This window comes from Bos indicus x Bos taurus, chromosome 4 (assembly GCF_003369695.1).
Source record: "Bos indicus x Bos taurus breed Angus x Brahman F1 hybrid chromosome 4, Bos_hybrid_MaternalHap_v2.0, whole genome shotgun sequence".
Taxonomy (NCBI): Eukaryota; Metazoa; Chordata; class Mammalia; order Artiodactyla; family Bovidae; genus Bos; species Bos indicus x Bos taurus.
In genome coordinates this window covers 20390539-20417580 of record NC_040079.1, presented here as the reverse complement: position 1 = coordinate 20417580, position 27042 = coordinate 20390539, and the positions used below count along the sequence as shown (strand labels likewise).

At 39.4% G+C, this 27042-nt stretch overlaps 1 protein-coding gene across 1 annotated transcript in view; it reads left to right on the top strand.

The window, feature by feature from the left end:
- Positions 1-507: 507 nt before the first annotated feature.
- The window catches only part of NUP205 (nucleoporin 205), an 80093-nt gene continuing 53558 nt past the window's right edge, over positions 508-27042 (top strand). Inside the window, exons 1-13 of the mRNA XM_027538906.1 lie at positions 508-721; positions 7868-8010; positions 9268-9439; positions 11941-12085; positions 12453-12612; positions 13017-13245; positions 15439-15603; positions 19119-19294; positions 21285-21401; positions 21610-21747; positions 23304-23454; positions 24957-25162; positions 26156-26338. Coding sequence (XP_027394707.1) covers positions 694-721; positions 7868-8010; positions 9268-9439; positions 11941-12085; positions 12453-12612; positions 13017-13245; positions 15439-15603; positions 19119-19294; positions 21285-21401; positions 21610-21747; positions 23304-23454; positions 24957-25162; positions 26156-26338 — 2013 coding nt within the window. The 5' untranslated portion in view covers positions 508-693. The remainder of the gene's footprint in view (positions 722-7867; positions 8011-9267; positions 9440-11940; positions 12086-12452; positions 12613-13016; positions 13246-15438; positions 15604-19118; positions 19295-21284; positions 21402-21609; positions 21748-23303; positions 23455-24956; positions 25163-26155; positions 26339-27042) is intronic.

The window sequence follows — 27042 nt, the reverse complement described above, 5'->3', positions numbered from 1 at the left end:
CATGCAACTATATTCACACAATATGCTTGGTGTATAGATGAAATGTAATGAAAATTTAGTTTGTAACCGGTCAAGTTGCTTTTTGAGGCTTGTCACCGTACACCCTACTCAACTCCCCAAAGTAAGGGAGTGATGCAAGAAGATTTAAAGTAAGATTATTTGAATTTACAGCTTTCATAATATCATAAGTGGGTGTCATTTCAGTAACTAATCTTTTTCTGCTTCAGTGAACTGACTTTAAAAAAAAAAATTCTCCTTTTATTTATTTTTCCTTTTGGATGAGTTTCGTGGCACGCAAGATCTTCTTTCCCCAACTAGAGATCGACCTGTGCTCCCTACGGTGGAAGCACGGAGTCTTAATCCCGGGACTTCAGAGAAGTCCCTAGCTAACCAACTGAAATCATTAGAAACAGAACTACAAGTCCCAGAATGCACTGCACGATGGACGTCAATTCGAAGACCCCGCGTCTCCGAACTAGTTGCCCTCGCCTTTACTTGAATGGGAATAATCCCAGCGAAAATTGACGTCTGTGACTCAGGGCAGATTTTCGGGTATCCGTACGCCTGGGTCGGTCGAGAGTGCAGTTCGAGAAGGACAGCGTGGTACTTTCCTTATCAGGCGTCGGTCCGGGCAGCCTCACCCTCTTCTGGGGCTTCCGTGCGGCTGGAGGGCTCCGTTATTGCGCCTCAAAGATGGCGACTCTGTTGGCGGTAAATTCGGGTAGGTGCGGCCGGGGCAGAATGCAAGCTGTGGGCAAGGTGCTGACCCGTCCTTTAGGGAGAGACCCAGGCAGTGAGTTTTCTCGGAGTCCACGACCCCACTTGTGCATAAGTGCCCGCTTCTCCTTAGCTCCGGGGCTAGAGTCCCGCCCCTCCCCAGTTTGAATGGCGCGTGTCGGCATTGCGGCTCTAGTCCTAGAATTGGGTCTTAAGGTTCGAGACAGGGAGGCTTGGTCCACTGGAACAGGACGGGCAGTTCTCATAACCAGGGCCTAGTCTAGTGCCTTCCATTACCTATCCCAGTATGTGCGGTCCGAATTCCTGCAGGATTTGCAAGTCTCTGGCAATGGGGCCAGGAGACCGGAGATATTTTTCAGCCACGAGCGCAGGCTTAAAATGAAAATTCCCACCTCAAAATAGTCGCTGGGGCCCCTCTAGGTTGGGTGAGGGTGGGTGGATGGGTAGTTCTACAGAAAGCAAGGTCCCTTGGTTATGAAGCCTGAAATCCGGAAGGTGGTCCAGAGTGCCGTGACTCCCGACTTGGCTTTTGTGGCCCGTCCCTTGATGCTCCTGAACCCTTGGAGCAGTAGACCGTCGGGGACGGGCAGAATCTAGAAGGGAGAGAAGAAAGTTTGAAGGACTTGGATTGGGTTCTCTTGTCAATTCTCAGTCGGGCGAGTACCCCGCCTCCCCACCCGTACCCCTGTCCCCACCTGGGCGTTTGAAAGAGTGGGTGCATTCTGGTTGTCACAATTCCTGGGATGCACTGCAGGCGCCTAGTGGGCGGGCCGAGGATGCCAGAAGTGTTGTAGCGCCTGAAACGTGCCTGGGAAATGAGGAATTTCCTGCTTAGAATGCCTTGATTGAGCCGTGCTAAGCTTCATGGGTAGTTAAGAGCATATCTGGGTGGTAAATGCTTGTAGAGCATTTCACTCAAGAGGACTCTTTTGCTGGGCGCCTTTTCTGTCTCTGTACAGTCTTTTCTTGTTGCTGATACATTCTTTTCATGGGCTTCCCTGGTGGCTCAGCTGGTAAAGAATCCGCCTGCAATGCGGGAGATCTTCGTTGCAGTGTGGGTTCGATCCCTGGGTTAGGAAGATCCTCTGGAGAGGGGAACAGCTACCCACTCCAGTATTCTGGCCTGGAGAATTCCATGGACTGTATATAGTCCACGGGGTTACAAAGAGTTGGACACTACTGAGCGACTTTCACTTTTCACTTATTCTTTTCACATGATGATATTTTTGAAAACTTGTCTAAATCTGACTTTTGTAAATCAAACCCTTTCAGAACCACTATGATAAATTATTTTGTAATAATGAATTCTGTTTATTGAGCACCTCCTATTTTCCAGGCACTAGACCTAGAGTTGTGTTTTCATTTAGTCTGTCTTATACAGCTCTGGGGTAGTTGGTATTAAATACATCATTTTACAGATTTGGAGATAAGAGTCTTAGAGTACTTAACTTCTTCAAGGTTATACAGCTAATGATTTAAAGCCAGTTTTTTGTTTTTTTTTTTTCCCTTGAAGCCAGTCTTTGATACTTACATTTCTACGTGATCCTACTTGTGAAAGTGTTAGTCACTCAGTCATGTCTGACTCTTTGCAACCCCTGTGGACTGCAGCCCACCAGGCTCCTCTGTCCATGGAATTCTCCAGGCAAGAATACTGGAGTGGGTTGCCATTCCCTTCTCCAGGCAATCTTTCTGACCCAGGGATAGAATCTAGGTCTCCTGCATTACAGCAGACATTTTCCACCGTCTGAGCCACCAGGGAAGCCCTGCTTAAGCAAAACCTAATTCATTTCATTACATAGAATTTTCATGTATCTAAATGTTAGCGGTGAAGTTACTTTCTTAATATTGCTGTCCTGCCCTCCCACCCAGATGTAAACTTAAAACAAGTCTTGCATGTTATATGTGTGATTATATACTTTTCTTTGGAGAAGGCAAGGGCACCCCACTCCAGTACTCTTGCCTGGGAAATCCGATGGATGCAGGAGCCTGGTGGGCTGCAGTCCATGGGGTCACGAAGAGTCGGACACGACTGAGCGACTTCACTTTAACTTTTCACTTTCATGCATTGGAGAAGGAAATGGCAACCCACTCCAGTGTTCTTGCCTGGAGAATCCCAGGGATGGCAGAGCCTGGTGGGCTGCCGTCTGTGGGGTCGCACAGAGTCGAACATGACTGAAGCGACTTAGCATACTTTTCTTTAGTATATATACTCATTGTAAGTTGCTATTCTTAAACATAAATCATTGAAGGAAATTGCTGTTGCCAACAGCTGCAAAGAGTATAGATTGTATAATAATGCCTTGTGGCAGGAGTGTTTAATTGGCCACATAGAAAGGAAACATTTTTAAGAGCTGAGTCAGGAGAAATTTTTTTTAATATATATATACTTATTTATTTATATGGCTACACTGTGTCTTAGTTGTGGCGTGCGAGATCTTTAGTTGTGACATGTGTGATCTAGTTCCCTGACCAGACATCGAACCCGGCCCCCTGCATTGGGAGTGTGGAGTCTTAGCCGCTGAACCACCAGGGAAGTCCCAGGAGAATGTTAAAAATAAAAAAAAGATGTCCAGGAAAGTAACCCAAACGCCCATTGACAAGTTAATGGGTAAATAGTGTGGTCTGCACATCTATAATGGAATGTTACTCAGCTTTGAAAAGGAAATCCTGTCCTATGCTAAAACCTTGAAGACTTTCTGCTAAGTGAAGTAAGCCAGTAACAAAAAGACAAATACTGTATAATTCTACTTATGTGAGGGATTGAAAGTAGTCACACTCACAGAAGCAAAAAATGTTGGTTGCCAGAGGCTGAGGGGGGAGGGGGAAATGAGGGCTTGTTTAACAGGTACAAAATTTCAGTTTTGCAAGATGAAAGAGTTCTGGAGATCTGTTATATAACAGTATGATTGCCCTTAATGCTACTGAACTGCATACTTAAAAACATTTAAGATGGAAAATTCTATGCTATGTGCTTTTTATCATAGTTCAAGTAAAAACTTAAACATCTTAGAATTGTAGAAAGGGAAAAAACTAGATTGTAGAGTTCAATGACCTATGCCTGAGTTTCAGCTGCATGGTTTACTAGTACTGTGACCCATGTCAGCCTGGCTGAGTAGACCTATAGGCTTGTGGGTAAGCAGCCATTAACACTGACAATCCTTGGAGGGTTATCTGGTCACCCCTGTCCTGTTCATAGCATTGTCTATTTCAGACCTTTTCCACGCTCATCAAATCTTTAACCTCCAACCGATCCCTTAGTCTCCTAGTCACACAGAAAGAAGCCAAAAGGCTTGAACTCTTTTTTCACCCTTAAACTTGGAAAGGTAGGTATATCTACACCCTTGAGTCAGTTGCCCTGTGTCTTCCTGTCTAAGGTAGATGCTACCCTTTACAACCTTATCCCCGTTACTCCTTCCTCTTGTCGATTTGCCTCTGTGTCTTTTTCCTTTTCTTTCCATCAACTGCCCTCTTTCTTGATTTCATGCCGCACCCCAGTTACTGTCCTCTTGCTCCTCTTCACAGTCAGATCTTTCAAACACTCATCAGTATTCACTGACTATTTCCATACCTTCTCCTCCTCCACCCACTCTAGTATCTTGTTGTTTAGTCACTAAGTTGCATGAGACTCTTTGCGACCCCATGGGCTGTAGCCCGGCAGGCTCCTCTGTCCATAGGGTTTCCCAGGCAAGAATACTGCAGTGGGTCGCCATTTCCTTCTCTAGGCGATCGTCCCAATGCAGGGATTGAACCTGCATCTTGTGCCTTGGCAGGCAGATTCTTTCCTGCTGAGCCACCAGGGAAGCCTCTCTAGTCTGTTCTCATCCTCCTAAACAGCTCTCAACTTTTACATGCTTTTCTGTTTCAGTAAGTCCAGCAGACGTGTGAGATCTTTTTCTCACTTGATCTTCAAGGGTAAGACCAAAATCCTTAGCAGGAGCTAGTAAGCCCTGCATGGTGTGCCAGTTGCCCTCCTTGCGAACCCTTCTTGGTACTGTGGCTCTCTTGGCATTTTCAGCAGTTTGAGAAAGCAGCATTTCCTCTTGCCTTGGGAACCCATGTGCTGTCCTTTTTCCTTGTTGTGTTATGTCTACCACCTTCCACTCCCCCTTTTATCCTTCGCATTTCAGCCTAATAACCATCCCTTGCTCAGTGCATCCTTGCCTTCCCTGATCTCCCCGGCAAGGTCACATTCCTCTATTGTGCGGTCTTTGCCCGGGTGCTTCACTGTCGTAGCCCTTACCCCATATTGGAGATTGCCCTGAAGTGTGACTGTGGAAATGTGCTTCCTCACTACACTGAGAGCTTATGCATATCTAGTCCATGACGAATGAGTGAATAGGTGGGATTTTTGATCTGTTATTGGATGCCTTCCCATAAAAGGAGGGAAGTAGAATTTTCTCTGGATTTCACTGAACTTATTTAAGCTATGTGTACTGCAAAGAATCGTTCATCAGAGGTTCTATTAAGTATTATTTTTACAGACAGTCTATTTTTGTTAGCTTTTTTCAGATTTTAAAAATACTTGTGGTTAGGCAACTTTCACATTTGCCTACAAGTCATTTTTTTTTAAATTATTTATTTCTTTTAATTTGGCTGCATTGGGTCTTAGTTGCCAAATGTGAGACTCAGTTCCCTGGCCAAGGATTGAACCCAGGCCCCCTGCGTTGGGAGCACTGAGCCGTACCCACTGAACTGCTAGGAAGTTCCTACAAGTCAGTTTTGGTAACTTTCCTTCATACTGCGTGCCAATCAGGAACCAGTTCTGACTCTACCAACAGCTCGAGCCTTTCTGTTTTACTGCCCTCATCCTGCTTAAGGTTCCATCACCTCATGAGTAACTTACCTACTGATCATCCTTGGGTCCTGACACTTCATATTCTAGTTAGTCTGTCCATCACACCATTGTCCAGGTTTATTTTGTCTTCTGGGGCTTCCCGTGTGGCTCAGTGGTAAAGAATCTGCCTGCCAATGCAGGAGATGCAGGTTCAGTTTCTGGATTGGCAAGATCCCTTGGAGAAGGAAATGGCAACCCACTCCAGTATTCTTGCCTGGAGAATCCCATGGATAGAGGAGCCTGGCGGGCTGTAGTCCACCAGGTCTCAAAGAATCGGACACAACTGAGTGACTGAGCATATGTGCATTTTGTCATCTAGTACTTGAAACTTGCCGATTTGCTAATGGGAAAAATTCCGTCTTGGCCAGGAAAACAAGGCTCAAACCTGCTCTGTCCTCAGCAGCTGGAAAGAGCCAAGAAAATGATCTCTAGGGAAGTCAGGTAGCCACTATCCAACTGGCCCCTCATAGGCAGTCACCAGGATCCAGGGTCAGGTCCTCATCTTGGCAGGCCTGGAGCTTTGATATTTGTTAGTTGTATCCAGAGTCCAGTAGATGCCAGTAATTTATTTTCTCTACTCACCCTCAGACAGATATGTACACCAGTATGTCAATTAATTGATCTTTAGTGGGAAGTACATCTGCATGGGTCCTCATTTCCTGAGCACATTTTATTCTGGAAAGTTTATATGACATGCTGTATTTTCCATCAGAAGATTGGCAAGTTTAGGGTCGAGACGAGAAAAGCAAAGCCTGGAGTTGGGTGATTGTTCTCTATGTAAGATCGAGACAATTGATCCCCATTCGATCACATCCCCATAGCAAAGACCTGACACACAGCTTCCTCCCTGCCCATCACATCAAGCTAGATGCTTCCTTTTGTATGTTCTCATAGGACTCTACTTCTTCATCATGCCTTTCCTTATACTGTTGGTTGTGTTTTGAATTCTGCATTTAATGCCTGTCTTTCTCATCAATCCATAAGTTCATAAGCCCAGGGATCCTGTCTGTTCTGCTTGCTCTGTAGTCCCTGGCACGTGGAAAGCCCTCAGTCCAGTGAATGAATGCTCCAGCTTGACTGGTTTAGTCTGTCCTCTTCTTGCACATCTGGCTTCCTTGTGGCTTAGCTGGTAAAGAATCCACCTGCAATGCGGAAGACCTGGGTTCCATCCCTGGGTTGGGAAGATCCCCTGGAGAAGGGAATGCTACTCACTCCAGTATTCTGGCCTCAAGAATTCCGTGGACCGTATACTCCATGGGGTCACAGAGTTGGACATGACTGTGTGACTTTTACTTGCTTACACATCCCTTTAAAAAATTTTGCACAGTACTTTGCTGCCTTCTGACAACACTGTTCATAAGATTGTAATGCATTTAGTTAGGTTACAGTTATCTTGCATGTCATTCTGACTGTCCTGGTGACTTTAGTGGGATTTGTGTTTTCTTAGATATCAGTTAAACATGTTTGCAGCCCACTCTTCACGGTTTGAGCTATAGTTAGTGCATCACTTGAGTGAGTGAGTGGTTTTAGTTAGTTTCCCTTTCAGAGTCTTTATTAACATATAGGGGTACCATGTCTAATTGTTTGCAAATAGAAACTTTGGGCTTCTGTGTCATTTTTTTCAAACCGTACTTAGTAGCACATAGCAATAGCTCTGTAAGTATTACTTATTATTCTTAGTATCTTTACAAAGAAAAATGTGATTCTTTATTAAATGAGTTTACGGAAGAATTCTGTATTTCTATGCTGTTTTTTAACAGCTAGTGTCCCAGGCAAAGTAAAATACTTTTTTTCAGCTTCTAAGTTTTACAGACTCTGGTTCCTCCTCCCCCCATTCCTGCTTTTCCTCTGGATGATAGGGAGGGATGGAAAGGCAGTTACATTTATTGAGTGACTGTGATATGCCAGACACTGTGTTGTATGTTTTACTTAGTTTATTCTTAGTCCATTCAACCTTATGAAGCAGGTGATGTCCTTATTTTGTATATAAGGAAACTGAAATTCAGAGAGGTTAGTTTCTCACTGCATGTCACATAACTAATAAAGTGACAAAACCAGGTTCCACTAATGCTTCAGTTTAAAGTCAGGATTTACTTTGTATTAAGTTAGGTAAAATGATGTTTGTGTTATTGCTTGTGAATTCTAATACTCTTATATTAATGTTTGGTTTGTATATATAATGCCTTATATTTAAAAGTTTCTGTGAGTGTGACTAAAATGCGTAGACAATAACTTTGCCTTCTTTTCCAAATGTATGTTCTACTTGATGCTGATTTTATTTATTTTTCCTTTAAGCCGCTAGTCTGTGGGGCCCTTACAAAGACATTTGGCAGACTGTGGGAAATGCTCTTTGGAGAAGACAACCTGAGGCGGTCCACCTCCTTGACATGATTTTGAAGAAGCACAAACCTGACTTCATCTCATTGTTCAGAAATCCTGTAGGAGATTTTCTTTTTTTGCTTCTTGAATTTGCTTTTTCCTTTCAAGATTGAAGGAGCAAGTAAATTCTTAATGCATTTAAATGCAATATGTTACTTGTTCTAGTCTATTGATTAAAGTTTTTTCTAAAGATGAAAATTACCTAGGAGCAATTATTTTCTTCTTTCTGTTCTCCATGGAAGTTAATATAGCTTTTAATTCTAGCTAGCAGGTATCTTGATAGTATTTGAATACGATTTTAGAAGGTCTACATATTCCGGAAATAGAAGCCTTCTTGGAATTTCTGACTTGCAGTTAATCCATCTAAACTTAGTAAGGTTGATTCTTTTATTTATTTTCAGGTACACTTCAACATTTTAATTCTTTATAACGTTATGTAAATTGTGTTAACTGAATGAGTTAATTCTTACATATCGTTAATCACTGCATCTTGACATACTTTTCAATGAGGAGTAGATTACTTCAGCAGTGGGGGTTCATATTTGGAAACTCCTTTCCCTGCTGTTTGACAGTTTTCTTTATACACTAGCAAGGCCATCTAAGAGCTATTTATGGGTTTGTCTTACCAGAAAGAGCCCTGGCCTGGGAGCCAGTTGAACTGAGTTCCAGTCTTGGCTCTCCCACTGAAGAGTTGTGTGACCATAGGCAAGCCACCTGACTTCTCTGGGCATCAGTTTTTCCCTTCTGCAAATAGAGAAGGTGGATTAAATGACTATATGGCCTTTTTCAATGTAGAAATACCTAAGATTTTATGGCCCATCAAGTAATTCTGTACTATGTTATATGTTAAATATTTGCAGGTAAATCTTTTTGCAAATAAGACTACATTTTAAAATAACATACTAACAAGCTATCATTAGTCCTCCTATTTAATTCAGCAATTCATTTCCATTTGCTGTCTTCCACTTGAAGATTGATTGTTTTTATACTTCTTAAAGGTATTATTGGAAAGTTCCTTAGATACTTGAAAAGTTGGATGCTGTTTTGTGTGATTTCTCAACCTTTCCAAGTTGAGCAGAAATAGTTATTGAGAAGGTAATCAAAAAAAAAAAAGAAGGTAATCATAGTGTAAAAAGTTGAAAGTGATGTAAAATGTTACCTCATAAAGTTCTAACTGTAGATCATATGATAAGAAATACTGTTGGTCTTGTTGTCAGACTGCTTTGTGAATGACCTTCTCTAGGTAACAGTTAACACCTTGTTTCCATGTGCCATTTTCATGAAATGATCCTATTTATTTATTTTTACTGTTGTAGCCAAAAAACGTTCAACAACATGAGAAGGTTCAGAAAGCCAGCACAGAGGGAGTTGCCATTCAGGGTCAACAGGGAACCCGACTTCTTCCCGAACAGCTCATTAAAGAGGCTTTTATCCTCAGTGACCTTTTTGATATTGGAGAACTGGCAGCTGTTGAACTTCTTTTGGCTGGTAGGTTGACACTTAACCTATGGTCAGGCAGTACATACATATACAATTATTCGCTTGTAATTTCAAATATTACACCATTTAGATTCCGCAGTAGTTTCTAAAGATGCAGTGTATTTGATATTCACAATATTGCCTTTTGTTTATCTTTGACTAATGGGAAGGCTTTAGTTTAGTGGTCAGAGTTGTTTAAGGAAATTTAACTGTTTTAAGATAGACTTTTTCTCGGTCATTGACTCGCAAAGAATAGCTGACTGCATCTCAGACGTTTTTATAGCACAGAGCATTTCTTGTCATACAAGGAGTAAGAAGGTAAGGTCACTGCTTTTTTGGCATTTCTTTTGGAGGGGGTGATTCAGACAATGAATAGGTAAAGAATATTCATGACTGAGTGAAGTTGCTCGGTCGGGTCTGACTCTTTGCAACCCCACGGACTGTAGCTTGCCAGGCTCCTCCGTCCATGGAATTCTCCAGGCATAATATAATACTTCCCCAGGGGATCTTCCCGACCCAGGGATTGAACACAGGTCTACCTCATTGAAGGCAGACTCTTTACCATCTGAACCACAAGGGAAGTTCCTAGGTAAAGAATAAGATAATGTCAATAATACTGAGTTCTAGGAAGGAAGTAAAACACGGCAGTGGGGTAGAGATGGGGGCTGGTAGAGGGAACTGTGTAAGGAGTGTACTAAGGGAAGGCCTCTCTGAGATTGGAGCCTTCGCTCTGGAACCTGTATGATGACAAGGTACCAGAGTTGTTGGGGAAGGGTGTTCCAGGGATTGTAGAGCTTGAGGTGCAAGCAGAGGCATGCCAAAGGACACAAAGACCACAGTGGGCAGAACATCATGAATGAGGGCGAGAGCGAAAGAAGACAAGGACATCATAGGGGTCAGATCATAGTCTTGCAGGCCGTGAACATTGTTTGGATTTTATTCTAATTGCAGTGGGAAGTTGTTGGCAGGGGCTTTAAGCATAAGAATTATAGTATCTGGAAAAACTGAAATGATTTGTCCTGCTGCAATATAGAAAAAAGATTGAAATTTCCGTAAAATAAGTTGTTCATTTTAGTCATAGCTGGGGAGCCATGTGAAGAAGCCAGGTGGACATTTTAATTGAAAGACAGTCTAATATATCTGAAGATAACCATGTAGCTGCCAGAATAATATCTGGCTTTTGACCTAAGGTTATATTAAAAGAAGTAAGATATTGAGAATGACTAAGGTCATTTTCCCATTCTGTGATGGAGATGTTAACTGGGCATGCTCCAGTTGTGAGTTTAATTCAAAACTTAATTTACCAAATATTTTTCCTGTGCATATTATATGTCAGGCACTGTGTTAAGATTCCAGGGATATAAAGATGAATAAAACCTCAGCTAGCTTATAAGTTATTATAAGTGAAGTTATTACACTATACATAAAGGAGCTGATAGTCTAATAACTGAGAAAGACATAGAAACCAGTAATTTTGCCCCATTAAGTGCATTAATGCAAAGTTTGGGGACGGCCCAGCGGGGAGATGTTTAAATTGACCTCAGGTTGTAGAGAAGTCCGCAGAGATCACGGGGCTTCCAGTGGTTGTTGAGAGTAATTAGGCACGTGTCAGGTGGAGTAGGTGTGCACTCAGAAGACAAGGGACAGCCGGGCAGAAGTCACCTGTGAGAACTGTGAGGCAGTGAGACAAATTTGGGGAAGAGAAGGGAGGAGAGTGTAGGAGTGACTGGGCCAAGGGTAGAAGAAAACCATAGGAAATGAAACTGTAGGCAAGGTTGTTCAGAAAAGACAAAGTAGAATTTACTCAAAGGGGAGTAGTGCAAAAGAGCAAGTAAAAGTAGAAACATAAGAAAAGGTTATTTAATTTACTAGGGGAAGAATCTTAAAAATATTTGAAAGATTTTATGTGAAAGGGAATAAAACGATGGATAGGTGTTTGAAGTAGAGCCCCTTAAACCCTGAGGTAGGGCCCCTTCAGTTCAGTTCAGTCGTTCAGTCGTGTCCGACTCTTTGCAACCCCATGAACCGCAGCACACCAGGCCTCCCTGTCCATCACCAACTCCCGGAGGCCACCCAAAGCCATGTCCATCGAGTCGGTGATGCCATCCAACCATCTCATTCTCTGTCGTCCCCTTCTCCTCCTGCCCTCAATCTTTCCCAGCATCAGGGTCTTTTCTAGTGAGTCAGCTCTTCACAACAGGTGGCCAAAGTATTGGAGTTTCAGCTTCAACATCACTCCTTCCAATGAACACCCAGAAATGATCTCCCTTAGGGTGGACTGGTTGGATCTCCTTGCAGTCCAAGGGACTCTCAAGAGTCTTCTCCAACACCACAGTTCAAAAGCATCAATTCTTTGGTGCTCAGCTTTCTTCACAGTCCAACTCTCACATCCATACATAACCCTGAGATTTCATAATTTCTTTGAACTGAGCATTGGTATCATGATTTTTGTCGCAGCCTAAACACATACATGTTTACTTCCTAAATTATTTCTCAACTTCCTTTTCCAGGAGAGCACCAACAGCCACATTTTCCTGGCCTCACCAGAGGATTAGTAGCTGTTCTTTTATACTGGGATGGAAAGCGGTGCATTGCAAATTCCCTGAAAGCCTTGATACAGTCCCGACGAGGAAAGACATGGACCCTTGAACTCAGGTCTGTTTGCATGCTAAGATTTCAGGACTTAATTAGAAATTGCTTGAAGAATTACAATTTTAGAAACAAAACTTTGTCTTTGGTATGTATAACATAAGTTGAGTAATAAACCCTCCCTTTTTGTGCCAGGAATAACACAACAGTTTAAACCTGCTTTATTTAATTTAAAAATGAAATATTACTCAGTTATTTGTGGTTAGAAGTTTACTGAAACACAGTGATCTGAAAACAATGAAAAGAGCTAGGTTATAACTCATCCTGGTTGTTTCCAGTTATCCAACATTATTGTCAAAAGAGTATTTGCTATATCCATGTGATGAGGAAGTTTAAACACTATCATTCATGGTAACTTGATTTTTTATCACAGTCCAGAGCTCGTTTCTATGACAACACGGTTTACTGATGAGCTGATGGAGCAAGGATTGACTTACAAAGTTCTTACTCTGGTGTCACAGATTGATGTTAACAATGAGTTTGAGAAACTGCAGCGTGAGAGAGGTCTGGGTAGTGAAAAACATCGGAAAGAGGTGAGTGTTGGATGCGTCAGTTCATAGTTGTCTGCGTCAGATCTTGAAGGCAGAAAAGCCATGTCAGCCAGAACATTCTTCTAATACATGCGTAGGAAAATTAATAACACTGAAGTGTGGTCAGTTCATGACATTGACGTGCACTTGTTTCAGTCTCTTTCTAGTCACTATGTGCCATGCTAGCACTTTTTCTAGAATGAGGCCTTTAAGAAATTGGTTATCCTGTAGAGGAAACTGGAGTTAGGATTTCAGAATCGGAAAGCTGAGATTTTAGGGTCACTTATGGACTCAGATATGTTTATTTAGTTCACCTTTATAATAGATAGTTGATACTTTGGAATAAGATCAGGCTTCATAGTAATTCATTTATAATGATAATCATTCACCTTCACCTTTATTTCTAGGTTTCTGATCTCATCAAGGAGTGCAGGCAGTCTCTGGCAGAAAGCCTTTTCGCCTGGGCTTGCCAGTCACCTTTAGGCAAAGATGACACTCTCCTCCTTATCGGACATTTGGAAAGAGTGACGGTTGAGGCCAACGGCTCGTTGGATGCAGTGAACCTGGCTCTTCTTATGGCGCTTTTGTACTGCTTCGATAGCAGCTTTATAGAAGAAAGCACAGAGGAACGTGATGGTAGTGAACTTTGTATCCATTAATACATTTATTTTAAAAAATCAGATTTAATTGTGGAGATGACATTTAAGAAAGGTGACAGTCTAACAACTAAAATATAAATTGTAAAGTTTATTCCTTTGTGTGTAATGCATCCATATTTGAATATTTAGATATAAGATCACATTTTGAAAGTAATTTCAACCCCGTTTGATGTTTCTTTTATCGTTTGGGATTTTAAAATGGGAAAGTGGCTAAAGGATTTACAATGTGTGTTTGTGAATTATGCATGCATAACTTGCTTGTTTGTTATTTATTCACGTTTTAAACCTTTCATTCTAAGGGAGGATGACTATAATTTTTAGTAACATATCATTTTTGATGTTGTTTTCTGTGAAGTAGATAGAATTTCTCTTGCTAACCTTGTAAATGGGCTTCTCTGGTGGCTCAGCAGTAAAGAATCCATTTGGCAGTGCAGGATATACACGTTCGATCCCTGGGTCAAGAAGATCCCCTGGAGAAGGAAATGGCAACCCACTCTAGTATTCTTGCCTGGGAAATCCCATGGAGAGAGGAGCTTGGCAGGCTACAATCCATGGGGTCACAAAAGAGTCAGACATGACTTAGCGACTAAACAACTTAAACAACAACCTTATAAATGTTATTGCTTAGAGCTGAGGATCTTAAAAATGACTCTCACGAAGGAAGATTATTGCTATTCAATGTCATGCGTGCATGCTAAGTCGCTTCAGTCACGTCTGACTCTTTGTGACCCTTTTGACTGCCAGGCTCTTCCATCCATGCGATTCTCTAGGCAAGAATACTAGAGTGGGTTGCCATGCCCTCCAGGGGATCTTCCCAACCCAGGGATTGAACCTGCTTCTCTTATGTCTTCTGCCTTGGCAGGCAGGTTCTTTACCACTAGCGCCACCTGGGAAGCCCATTTAATGTCATAAATATTTATAATTATTCCGACAGTTATCCCCTGTCCGCTTTTGATTGTGTCATCCCAGCCTTTCATTAGATATGTGAAGAGAACAGACGGTTCCCATTCGTCTTTGGAGATCATCCTTAGCCGTTAGGAAAGGCTTATGTAAAACACAGTATCCCGTACCTCCAGTCGAATTGTCGGGTGATACGTCATGTCACATCACAGGCAGCACCTTGTTGTTCAGTCGCTCAGTTGTGTCCGACTCTTTGCGACGCCATGGACTGCAGCACGCCAGGCCTCCCTGTCCATCACCATCTCCTGGAGCTTGCTCAGACTCACGTCCATTGACCTGTGCTACTCATATAGGAATGCTGCCAGTTAGTGCATTGGTCAGATTTCCTGTATTGAATGAAATGAAGCACAGAATTAAGTGGGTGTTGGCTGTGTTAATGGAAGTTTGTAAGCTGGAACTTTGAAATGCTAAATAGAATGGGAAGTTTCATAGGCTTGGGGTACTTATTTGGATTATCTCATCTTAATTACTTGTTGATCTTTCTGAATATCTTTGTTAACGGGAGTAGTGAATTACTAATTCATGTATAACAGTAGACATAAACTTTAAAAATACAGAAAATTAAAGAAAGTGTTCTTTCTGGTTTAAGGTTGGAACCACTGAACTAGTTATTCACAGAATGACATCAAAACAAAAAATAAGAAAACAATGAAGTAAAATAAAGTTTGTAGGTGATCAGTGATGTTTCCCACTCTTTTAGATTTATTTGGGATCTTGTGCTTTTTGAAGTACCATAGTATAATTGAAAATACCTTAATTATTTGGTTGTTTCATTTATGTTATAATCAGACTAGATGCATGTTTGCAGTTGGCATGCTTTGTTTTGGTCAGGGTTTTCTTTTTAATACTTTAAATTCAGGCTATTATTTATCTCATAAAAGTATCTTTCTTTAATCTTTAATGTTGGTTTATATTTTGGAATTAGTGCACAGAAAAAAATGAGTGGCTGTTTAACTTTTTTCAAATTTGTTAATAGAACACTTACCAAAAAAAAAATCACTGAAAGTAATGAAACTAAAATTTAGGATTATTGTCATTTCTTTCAGTTTTAGTTTGTACAGTTTTTACAATAGTGTACTTATTTCAAAGATTAATGTTTAGTCTTTTTTTATAGAAATTCTCTGACTTTCTTATTCTTAGATATCATTCCTATACATCAAAAGTGGAAATTTTCTCTACTTTTTGGTACAGTGTCTGTTTTTGTTTTCAGATATGATTCATCAACTTCCGCTGTTGACAGAGAGACAATACATCGCAACAATTCACTCTCGCCTTCAGGACTCACAGCCTTGGAAGCTGCCAGGGCTGCAAGCCACAGTGAGGCTTGCCTGGGCGCTGGCCTTGAGGGGGATATCTCAGCTGCCTGATGTGACAGGTAAACTGCTTGTAGGTCATTTTCTTATGAGAAACGATGTATCTGCATTTAATATTTCAGAAAAGGTGTGACATTTGACAAGTCTAAACATGAGCCTAGGAAGATACTTAGAGTTGTGGTGAATGAATGTTTTCCTTTTTTTCTTGTCTCTCAAAAGAAACTATTTAAAAAAAATTTTTCCCTTTCTTGTAGCTAGTGATAATTCTCTTTTAGCGTCTTTTTTTCTTAAGAGTTTGAAATTTGAAAATGACAGTGTAACATACATATATATGTATTTTAACTTTTTCTTCTTGGGTTTGTTCACAAACAAATTTTTCTCACATTGTGTCAGATTAAAAACTAGTATTATTTAAAAATGCAGTGTGTTAGGAGGTGTTTGGTTCAGTCAGTAATGGATGTGGAATTCTGACTTCTAACGATGTTTTCTGCTGTAGCGTATCCTCTTCTGCCGTGTATGTACATCATGCACGTGGTTTATCATCATACTAGTGGTTTACTGTAACAGGATGAGAAATAAGCTTTTGTTGTCATTTGAAGCCCCTGAAATTGTCACTTCTGTAGGTTTTTATGGTAAATTTGGAAAGATTTTATTAAAATTTACAGTCCATGGGCTTCCCAGGTGGCACAGTCGTAAAGAATCTGCTTGTCAGTGCAGGAGACACAGGAGACATGGGTCCGATCCATGGGTTGGGAAGATCCCCTGGAGGAGGCAATGGCAACCCACTCCAGTATTCTTGCCTGGAGAATCCCAGGGACAGAGGAGGCTGGTGGGAGGGCTACAGTCCCTGGAGTCGCAAAAGTGGGAAACGAGTAAGTGGCTGAGCATGCACGTCAGTTTTCTAGTTTTAGAGTGTCCGCAGATTCCAGGAGCTTGTCAATTGTGTGATTCCAGAACATGTTCACTAGTCTCATGTTGCTCCCAAGTGGGCTGTGGAAAGCTTTTTTTATGTTACAGATTTTTCTTTGGCCGAGTGTTGTTTATATTAAAGCTGATAAAAGGCTAATTAGACATTTACATTTATGTACAAATTCTGTTTTTTAACTATGCCTCTTCATTTATGAGTCTTATTTCAGTACTTTTGGGGCATAAAATGACCCTATGTACTTTTAAGTAGCTTTGTGATAGTTAATTAAATTCATATACTGTAAATTACTGTACCATTGCCCTAATCTTGAGAGGCACATAGAATATGCTGTACTTCATTACTGAATAGTAGATAAGAATAGTCTAGAAATGTGGACCTGGTTTCAAGTCCTAGATCTTTGGCTACTTAATCTCTTTGGTTTTGCGTGCTCATATCCTTTCATAATCTTTGAAGTTAGGGGCATTATAATGAACATTTTAAATACAAATTTTTTTCTGTTAATTTATATTTTAAAAATTACTAGAAAAAATGAATAACTTATCTTATATTGCAGAAATGGTGATTTCTTGAATCCAGACAAGTTTTACCAAGATCTGAATTTTGAAAAATTGTTTTCTACTCTTTATTATAGACTTCTGTAAATTTTATCATATGTGTTTATTACATTATTTTATAAAAGTGTATTTTGAGTTTTATTAAACTATAAAATTTTTGTGTACTGTTTTGAGACATTAAAACTCATTTTACATTAATGTATTAGTGTACTTTATTAACTAAGTAGTCTTTAAAAAGTAGTTCTTAATTCTAGTATTTCTGAATTCAAGTGAAGACTTGGAACTAATTATTATTGTTATTATATATTTAATTAACCATTTCAGTAATTATTAGTAGTAGTAATAACAAATAATTAAGAAACTATTTTGTTCTCTAGTTTGTATAATATGGGTAGATATACAGGCTTTATTTCAAAATGCCAAACAGTATATAAACAAAAAAAGAAAAAAACCAACCAATCTCTTTCCCTCTGGTTGAGAATATCCTGGTTTATATCTATTCCAAGGCATTGAAAATGTACCTTAAGGAACAGATCATATTTGGTCTCTATGACAGTGAAACAGAATAAGCTATTTAACAGTTATTTTCCAAAGCCAGATTATCACAAAATTACCTAGCATTTTTAAAGTTTAAAAGAAGTGAACAGCAATGTAGTTTTTGATGGAAAGATGCAGCATCACCCATGATATACTTTTACTGAAAAAATGGAATGTAATTAATTAAGCTGCTTAAGATCAAACATCAATTTTTAAGAGGAAAAGGAATATAGTAACTATACCACTGGGACGCAATGCTAACCCACATGGTGGAAAATGCTACAATATAAGACTTAGTTTTTTCAGCAGAATAAAGGGCAAGAGAAAAATGAAAAAGATGTAAGAGGAGCCTACAGATATATCAGTTAATTGCAGTGTATAAACCTTATTTGGATACAGATTCTAACAAATTGCTCGAAGACAGAAGCAAAAACACAAAACTAAAATCTTTAATAGCATTTATGGGACAGTTGTAAATTTGACCACTGACTGTACTTTTGATTTTGAATTATGTGGCAAAATACTAATGACATTACATATGTGGTTAATTTTTTCCCTTTTTTTTTAAGTGCCATTTTGAGTCGTATACTTAGAAGTATAGTGTTAAATTGTCTGGTATTTGCTGCTGCTAAGTCACTTCAGTTGTGTCCGACTCTGTGCAACCCCAGAGATGGCAGCCCACCAGGCCCCCCCATCCCTGGGATTCTCCAGGCAAGAACACTGGAGTGGGTTGCCATTTCCTTCTCCAATGCATGAAAGGGAAAAGTGAAAGTGAAGTCACTCAGTCATGTCCGACCCTCAGCGATCCCATGGACTGCAGCCTTCCAGGCTCCTCTGTCCATGGGATTTTCCAGGCAAGAGTACTGGAGTTGGGTGCCATTGGTATAGACTTCAGTCTAAATTAAGTGGAGAGGAAGAATACATGGAGAACTAAATGATACAAAGTTAATCGTAAATGGTTAATATTGTAGCTAGGTGTTGGGGATGTGGAGGTTCATTATACTTGTTTTCTCTTTTTTCACTTATCTGTTTAAAGTTTTCCAAGTACAAAGCTAAAAATATTACAAATAGACCACTTTGTCTTTAGGCTAAGATTTATTTAGTTTTTCAGTTTTTGCTACTTGTTTACCAAATTAATAGAGTTGCTTAAGTGGTCATGTTTTTGATTTTCACTTGTTGACTGAAGACTTTTGCCAAATGATCCAGTTCATTTCATTGAGATTAAAGCCTTGGCATCATTTAAACTTGTTAATATTTTGATAATAGCTTTCTGACTACATGTGTGTTACATCATACATCTGTTAAGTGTTTATTTTCTTTTATCACTCTTAATGTTACTGTGAAGAGCAGATGGTTTTCTAATGCACTTTTTTGGTAGTTCTTTGGGGTTTATTAGTCAATTACAGTTACACACTGTCTTATTTTGTGTGTAACTCAAAATATACACAAACGAAAGGTTGAGAAGAGATCTGAATTTTGACCTATCAGGAGAATATTATGAAGTACTATAATCTAGTAACTTTTCCTCCATGTGCTATTTTTCTAAATACATTTCTAGCTCTGGCTGAATTCACAGAAGCAGATGAAGCAATGGCAGAGCTTGCAATTGCTGACAACGTTTTCCTGTTCCTCACTGAATCTGTAGTGGTGTCAGAAAACTTCTATCAGGAGGAATTTTACATTCGTAGAATCCACAATCTAATTACAGATTTCTTGGCACTTATGCCAATGAAGGTAAGTGTAATAATGCAGGGTGAGTAAGAGTGGTAGAAGATAATATAAGACTCATTAACCGAGAACAAACTAAAAGGAAGTAATATTTGACATTGAGAGTGGTTTATAATGAGAAAGTAGTAAGCAAGTGAAAATGCTTCTGTGGGCAGAAAATTATTAACTCCGTGCTATCCTGAGGAATCAGTGTTAAGGTTGCCTTATTTAATGCTATTTATACATGATTTGGAAGATGCATAGTGGAGAATCTCCAGTTTTATAGATAAATGTTTAAACACTTAATTGTAGCGTGTAAAATGGACCTCCACATCGATACAGGTAATGGGTTTAAGAAACTAATGCAAAGGTTAGTTTTTCTTTAATTTTTTTTTTTTAATAATAAGGCCCAGGTGCCCTGCCCACCTCTAGTGTGAGGTTACATTTAAATAAAGTGCTGGAGCTATAGCTTTGTTCCAGAAAGGGATTCTTAGAGCCATTTCAGACAGTTCCTTCATAGCATATTTCTGTGTGCCATCTTGTGCCAAGGAAGTGGTGGCAGGAAGTAAAAGAGAGAGTCTAGTTCCAGTTCAGTCGCTCAGTTGTGTCTGACTCTTAGCGACCCCATAAATCGCAGCATGCCAGGCCTCCCTGTCCATCACGAACTCCCAGAGTTCACTCAAACTCATGTCCATTGAGTCGGTGATGCCATCCAGCCATCTCATCCTCTGTCATTCCCTTCTCCTCCTGCCCCCAATCCCTCCCAGCATCAGGGTCTTTAGCAAACAGAGTTAAGTGCTTACTCATCCTATAATAAATCAAGTGTTCATTGAATTCCTCCTGTGTTCCAGGTAACTATGCTAGGAATTGTAAAGAAGACAAATAAGTAGGAGACTCATTCCCTGCCAGCAAAGAATGTATATATAGTCTAGTTGGAGAAATAAGATACATACAGAAAAATACACACAGAAAAATATAGATGGTAATAGGAAGTAAACGAAGGTATAGACAGTAAATTGCTGTGGCTTTTAGGCTAAGAATAGCTCACTTAGACTAGAATAGTCAAGGAGAATTTAACAGATAACTTCAGACCTCATCAGCCTTGAAGGACATGATAGACTGACATGCTGAAAATTTTGAGTAGAAAGAAATGTTTTCATTTTATATTTGTGGAAATAAAGCTTTAGAAAAGTTTAAGGCTTTAACTTTTTCCTAATTGTTAGTCTAGACTAATATTGACTGTAGTCAATATTGGTAGTCACTAAGTAGTACTACTGCTGCTGCTGCTGCTAAGTCGCTTCAGTCGTGTCCAACTCTGTGCGACCCCACAGATGGCAGCCCACCAGGCTTCCCCGTCCCTGGGATTCTCCAGGCAAGAACACTGGAGTGGGTTGCCATTTCCTTCTCCAATACATGAAATTGAAGAGTGAAAGTGAAGTCACTCAGTCGTGTCTGACTCTAGCGACCCCATGGGCTGCAGCCTACCAGGCTCCTCCATCCATGGGATTTTCCAGGCAAAAGTACTGGAGTAGGGTGCCATTGCCTTCTCCAATGCGTGAAAGTGGAAAGTGAAAGTGAAGTCGCTCAGTCATGTCCGACTCTTAGCCACCCCATGGACTGCAGCGTCCCAGGCTCCTCCGTCCATGGGATTTTCCAGGCATAAGTACTGGAGTGGGGTGCCATTGCCTTCTCTGCTAAGTAGTACTAGGAATGCTAAATGTTCAGAATCATTCAACCCAGTGAAGAAGTGCCCTGCCCAAAATGTCAGTAATTGAGAAACACTGTAGTTAAAATTATCTATAGTGGGAATTGCACTGAGTTTTAAGATCTTAGAAATCATAGATAATATAATATTGTAATAAAATTCCTGGTATATTCATTTCCACGACTAAAGTGGAGTTGATATTTAAACAATATTTTTCTTTTATGTAATAACTTAGTTGCCTGATTTTCTGTTTCATTATTATTAACCCATGTAATAAATTTACATATGAACTGCCTGTAATAAACTTCATAGGTGAAGCAGTTGAGGAATCGGGCAGATGAAGATGCTCGAATGATTCACATGAGTATGCAGATGGGGAACGATCCCCCCATTTCGCTTAGAAGGGATCTGGAACACTTAATGCTCTTGGTAAGTTGTTATATTGGATCATCATCTCCCTCTCTCTGTTACTTTTCCCCTAACTTTGGAAAATTTCAGATCTTTTTTCCCTAACTTTGGAAAGGTTCAGGCTTAATATCTTAAACACGCAGATGAATTCAATAAAATGTAACTTTTTATTTAAAAGTAGTTTTTGAGTTACAGACATTTTCACACAGTTTTTGTTTACACTTTGCAGATTGGTGAGCTGTATAAAAAGAATCCTTTCAATTTGGAACTTGCCCTGGAATACTGGTGTCCGTCAGAGCCTCTTCAGACTTCCACTATCCTGGGTTCTTATCTTGGAGTGGCTCACCATCGACCCCCTCAACGCCAGGTGAGCTCTTGGTTTTCCTACTTTTTACCTTGGAAATCATTAAAACATGAAGAATGGTATTTTCCTCATGTTATTGCTGTTCATGCAAAATGAACACTTGTAACCTTTAGGCGTTTATACTTATTTAAGGAAATGGAAACTCTTAAATTGATCTGATCATTTCAAAGTTTATACAGTCAGCCTTTTATTAGATGCTAGCTATGTATTGAATCATTAGTTGTAGAAAAGTGTCTAGTTTCATTGTGAGTCACTAAATAAGTGTATGACTAAATAAGTGACTAATTAAAATTAATATTTATTAGCTTATTCTGTTCTCTGTAGACATAACAATGAATATCCATCTTTCTTAGCAAGTTGGGTAAGATAGGAGAGGTACAAATACTGAAGGAAAAAGGCTTAGAAGTTATAATTAATGCCAAAATGCCTATGAGTTAGTAGATAGTGTAGGAAAAAGTTCATTTTCTATCCTGTATTAACTTTTAAAATATGTTATGCATTAGCAAATCAGAGGGATTACCATATCTGTCTTCATCTTTTTGGGATTTTCTATTTTAAATGGTTTCATGCCATGACTATAATTTTCATTTGTGCTAAGAGGCAAAGGTCAAGACCCCCTTTTTTAAACTGTATTTCTTACGTTTATTGTTTCACTTTTTTCCTCACTTAAAAGATATATTTCAGGGAAGGATTTATTAAAATTCTTTAGAGATTAAAATAATTTCCATTATGAAGATTTTCAAACATATGGGAGAATAATTATAGTGAACACCCAGTATCTTAATTTAATAGCTGTTAACATCTTGCTGTGTTTACTTCTGCTCTTGTTATTTCTACTGCTTTTTTTTTTTTGCTGGGTTATTTTAAAGTAAATTATAGGCAGCATGACTTTTTCACCTCTCATTGGTTGTTAATATCTCTTGAAAATAAGGATATTTTTCTATATGATCATAAGATCATTGTTAAACACAACAGATTTAACAAAAATTTCCAGAGATGTGTGACATTTTTGGTTTGGGTTCCAACTAATTAGTCTAAGTAATATATTTAGTTGTTGATAATAGATTTATGGCTTAAGCAGGAGAAAAGAGAAACCTAAGAAGTGAACTTAAAGAACAGTATAGAAACATGTATCTGCAAGAAGATAAAACAGTATGTTTAGGTTACTATCAAAAATTCTTCTAGGATCCTAGATCTTCGTACTAAGTTTCAGTGGGGTTTAGGAACTCTGGGTTCTAAGTGTATCTTTGAATTTGCTGGTTAATTTTAGATGAGTAAATTCTTCAATTGTTTTACATATTTAGAATATGAGCAGTAGTTTGTGTTTGTGGCATTTAGATGTACGTTGGGTTCACAAAGATATTCTGTAGTTGCATTAAATTACTAATGATAACCTTGGAAATGCAGTTTTTCATAATAGAATTCCAGATTATTTTGTCTTGGGGAAAGTTAAATGAGAGTACTTAGTTTTGGTTCATATGTAGTCTTTATTGGCTACTCCGTGTTGGCTTAAAGTTAAGCTATGCTTTATGTAAACTGTTGGCTTCTCCGTATTTCAGGTTGTCTTGTCAAAGTTTGTTAGGCAAATGGGTGACCTGTTGCCTCCAACTATTTATATTCCTTACTTGAAGATGCTGCAGGGATTGGCTAATGGGCCCCAGTGTGCCCACTACTGTTTCAGCCTGCTCAAAGTCAATGGGAGCAGTCATGGTAAGAAAAATCTAGATGTTTTCTAAGTTTGTCATGACATTCAGTATCCTTCTACCTGTTAAAGCATTTGGTTATTTGTGCTGGGTTCTACTGGGCGTATACATTATATTTATAACAGAGAAGCACACTGCTGGCTTTTTGTATGATGATGCTTTGATTATGGTCTCAAAGAGGGGAGAGTGTTACCATTTGTTTATAAAATACAGTACAGTTTAAGAAATGAGGGTTAATATGCATTTTCAAGAACACATCTGGTGCTCAAAGCAGGATATGTACCCTTGCCACGTAAGTTTGATTTCTTTAGTTTATCTTCAGAAGTCCTTGTTTTCTAAATTTCTGTTCTTAGTTTTTCTCTCAACTTTTTCCCAGTTTGGTCATTTAATTTTCTGATTTGAGTCTGGTTATACCAAAAAAAAAAAAAAATGTGTGCATCCCTCATAGCTAAGTTGGTAAAGAATCTGCCTGCAGTGCAGGGGACGTGGGTTCGATTCTTGGGTTGGGGAGATCTCCTGGAGAAGGAAATGGCAACCCACTCCAGTATTCTTGCCTGGAGAATCCCAGGGACCGAGGAGCCTGATGGGCTCCAGCCCTCGGGATCGCAAAAGTTCGACACAACTTAGTGACTAACCGCCAACTACACCAAAGATAGTGCAAAAGGGAAGAGAAACAAATATTTATTAAATATCTGTCAGGTAGATTACTTTCATTTTTACATTTGAGGAAACAGGTTTAGCAAAGTGAAGTAGTTTAAGGTCACAAGGCATAGGCAAGCCATAATTGAGATCTGCCTGACTCCAAGACTGGGGTTTTGACCCTTTTGTTAAGGCTTCTTTGTCTTGTCTGCTAGGCTTTTATTCTCAGTGCTTAGTATGTAATAGAGTACTGTAATCTGCTAATCAAGATTGTAGTTATCTATCTCTTTGGGAATTTAATGTAAGCTCAACATTTGGGAACTGCTCATGGGAAAAGCAGCCCTGAATAGTTACATGACAACACAGAGAAACGTCCTGGGTTAGAAGTAGGTAACTGACATTCAGGGCTTCCGAGGTGACTCAGCAGTAAAGAATCTGCCTCCCAGTGCAAGAGATGCAGAAGATGTGGGTTCAATCCCTGGATCAGGAAGATCCCCTAGAGAAGGAAATGGCAATCCACTGTAGTATTCTTGCCTGGGAAATCCCATGGACAGAGGAGCCTGGTGGGCTGCAGTCCATGGGGTTGCCAAGCACTGGCCATGACTGAGCATACACGAAGGGCAGGCCAGGGCAACTGACATCCAAAGTAATTTGCCTTTGTACTTGCATAGGCACTACCCATGTCTTAGTCCCAGGAAAAATTAATCCAGAGTTTTAGTTTACAGAGGATTTCTAACCGATTTTCAACACACAACATATCTAGGACAAAGGCAAACAAAATGTATTGTTTTATGTTTATTTTCTCCCTCCATTTCCAAGCAGGTACTTAGACAGTTTTGAAAGGAAATTCTGTGCTGTGTTTCTTTACAGTTGAAAATATTCAGGGAGCAGGTGGCAGTCCTGTTTCCTGGGAACATTTCTTTCACTCCTTGATGCTTTACCACGAGCACCTCCGGAAGGATCTTCCAAGTGCCGATAGTGTCCAGTACCGTCACCTCCCTTCACGTGGTATCACCCAGAAGGAGCAAGATGGGTTGATTGCTTTTCTGCAGCTGACATCTACCATCATTACTTGGGTAGGTAACCCACCCGCCTCATGTGAGTACAGTATAATTTTATTTGTATTCTAACACGGTGGCATTTTAAGGAGCCCCCAAGTTTTCTTATAGTGGCTTAAAGCTTATAAGTGATAAATTTAGCATTTATATTTGGCATTCTGTTCTTCTAAGTTCTTTGTTTCTTCACCTTTAAAGGGTGTGGTATTCCCTGCTTACTGCCAGAAGCGTGTATGAAAATAATAGCCTAATCGTGTTGTTTGTATTTAGCTATTTATATATTTAAGATATTAATCCCTTACTGGTCATTTCATTTACAAATATTTTCTCCCATTCTGTATATAGGTTGTCTTCATTTTGTTAGTGGTTTACTTTGCTGTGCAAAAGCTTTTAAGTTTAATTAGGTCCCATTTGTTCTTCTGGTTGTTTCTGTTATTTGCTAGTGCAAAGCTAAGTTCCTTTGGCTGACATTCTCTCAGAAGAACAGGAAGAGTGTCTTCTAACTTTATTGGTTTTTCCAATAATGCTAAACATTATTCAGTCAAAACATAAAGTTTGTAATTATTTACTGTTGAATCAAATTAGAGTGATACTTGGTACTATGTGTGTGTGTGTGTGTGTGTGTGTGTGTGTATTTCTATTTTTTTTCTCAGAAAAGGACAAGGCATTTTTCTCATTTATATATGACATTGTTCCAGAAAGGATTTAAAATGCCTAGGTAAGATTTATGTGACCCTGGAAGACGGTTTATCTCCATTTGTATATATTGTTTTCTAGTCTTAGAGCTGTAATTCAGTAAAAGCTATTTTTCTCTCCATTTTTTTATGTTAACTGAATTTGTGATCTGATTTGATCTACTGGTAGAGTTCAAGCATTTGCTCTGTTTCAGTACGTGTTAATTGAGCCTGTGAATACTCAGTGTAAGTGTTAGCAATTTAGATGATTTTACCGGTCATTTTTCTTAGCTTTTAAACATGCAAAGCCTGTCTTGATCTTTTTGTGTTCAATTCACAGAGTGAAAATGCTCGTTTGGCACTCTGTGAGCATCCTCAGTGGACGCCCGTGGTGGTGATTCTGGGCCTCCTGCAGTGCAGTATCCCTCCTGTACTAAAGGCCGAACTACTGAAGACACTTGCAGCGTTTGGAAAATCTCCTGAAATTGCTGCTTCTCTCTGGCAGTCGTTAGAGTATACTCAGGTAGTACTGTGTGCTCTCTTATTTACATTACTGCAGTTTGGAAGTGAGTTTTAATACTATTGTACAAGCAAGTGCATCTATTTGAAACTTAAAGTACACCGTGAACTTCCTAAATGGAAAGTTATGATTTTGGTACTAAGCGTAACTTCAGAAACTAATAGGCTTGGATTTTTCTCTTGGATCAGTTGACAACTTTACTGGGTTACTAGAGATTGGTTTTTTCTTAAGACTTTGTTATTCAGTGTGTGTAAGATTAATAAATGGACAGAATTCCTCAAGTCTGTCTTTGGGTACCAGCCTGCAATAAGCCTTCAGAAGTCATCTGTACTCATTAAATGTGGGGGATGCCTAGTTTTCTTTTTAACTGCTTCCTTCTGTGACCCTTCCTGTCTTATAACAGTCAAGTAAAGTGTCGTATCAATTCTTATTTCTTTAGATATAAGCCCTATTGGAATTTTTATGTCAAGATGGACTTATTCTATAAATGATGGAGTAAAAAAGGAAAATAAGAATGTGTTCTATAGAGATATTTCTAGAGAAATGGTTAGGTGGAACTTGCATTTGTCTTCAAAATAATATGACATAAGGGAAACTGTGATTCAGACACATTGGTAGAAGCTACTGTTTTGAAGCAGCATTCTAGTTGATTTCTAACATATGTGTCTTGAAGGTGTTAATGATACTTTATAAAAATGAAGAAAGTT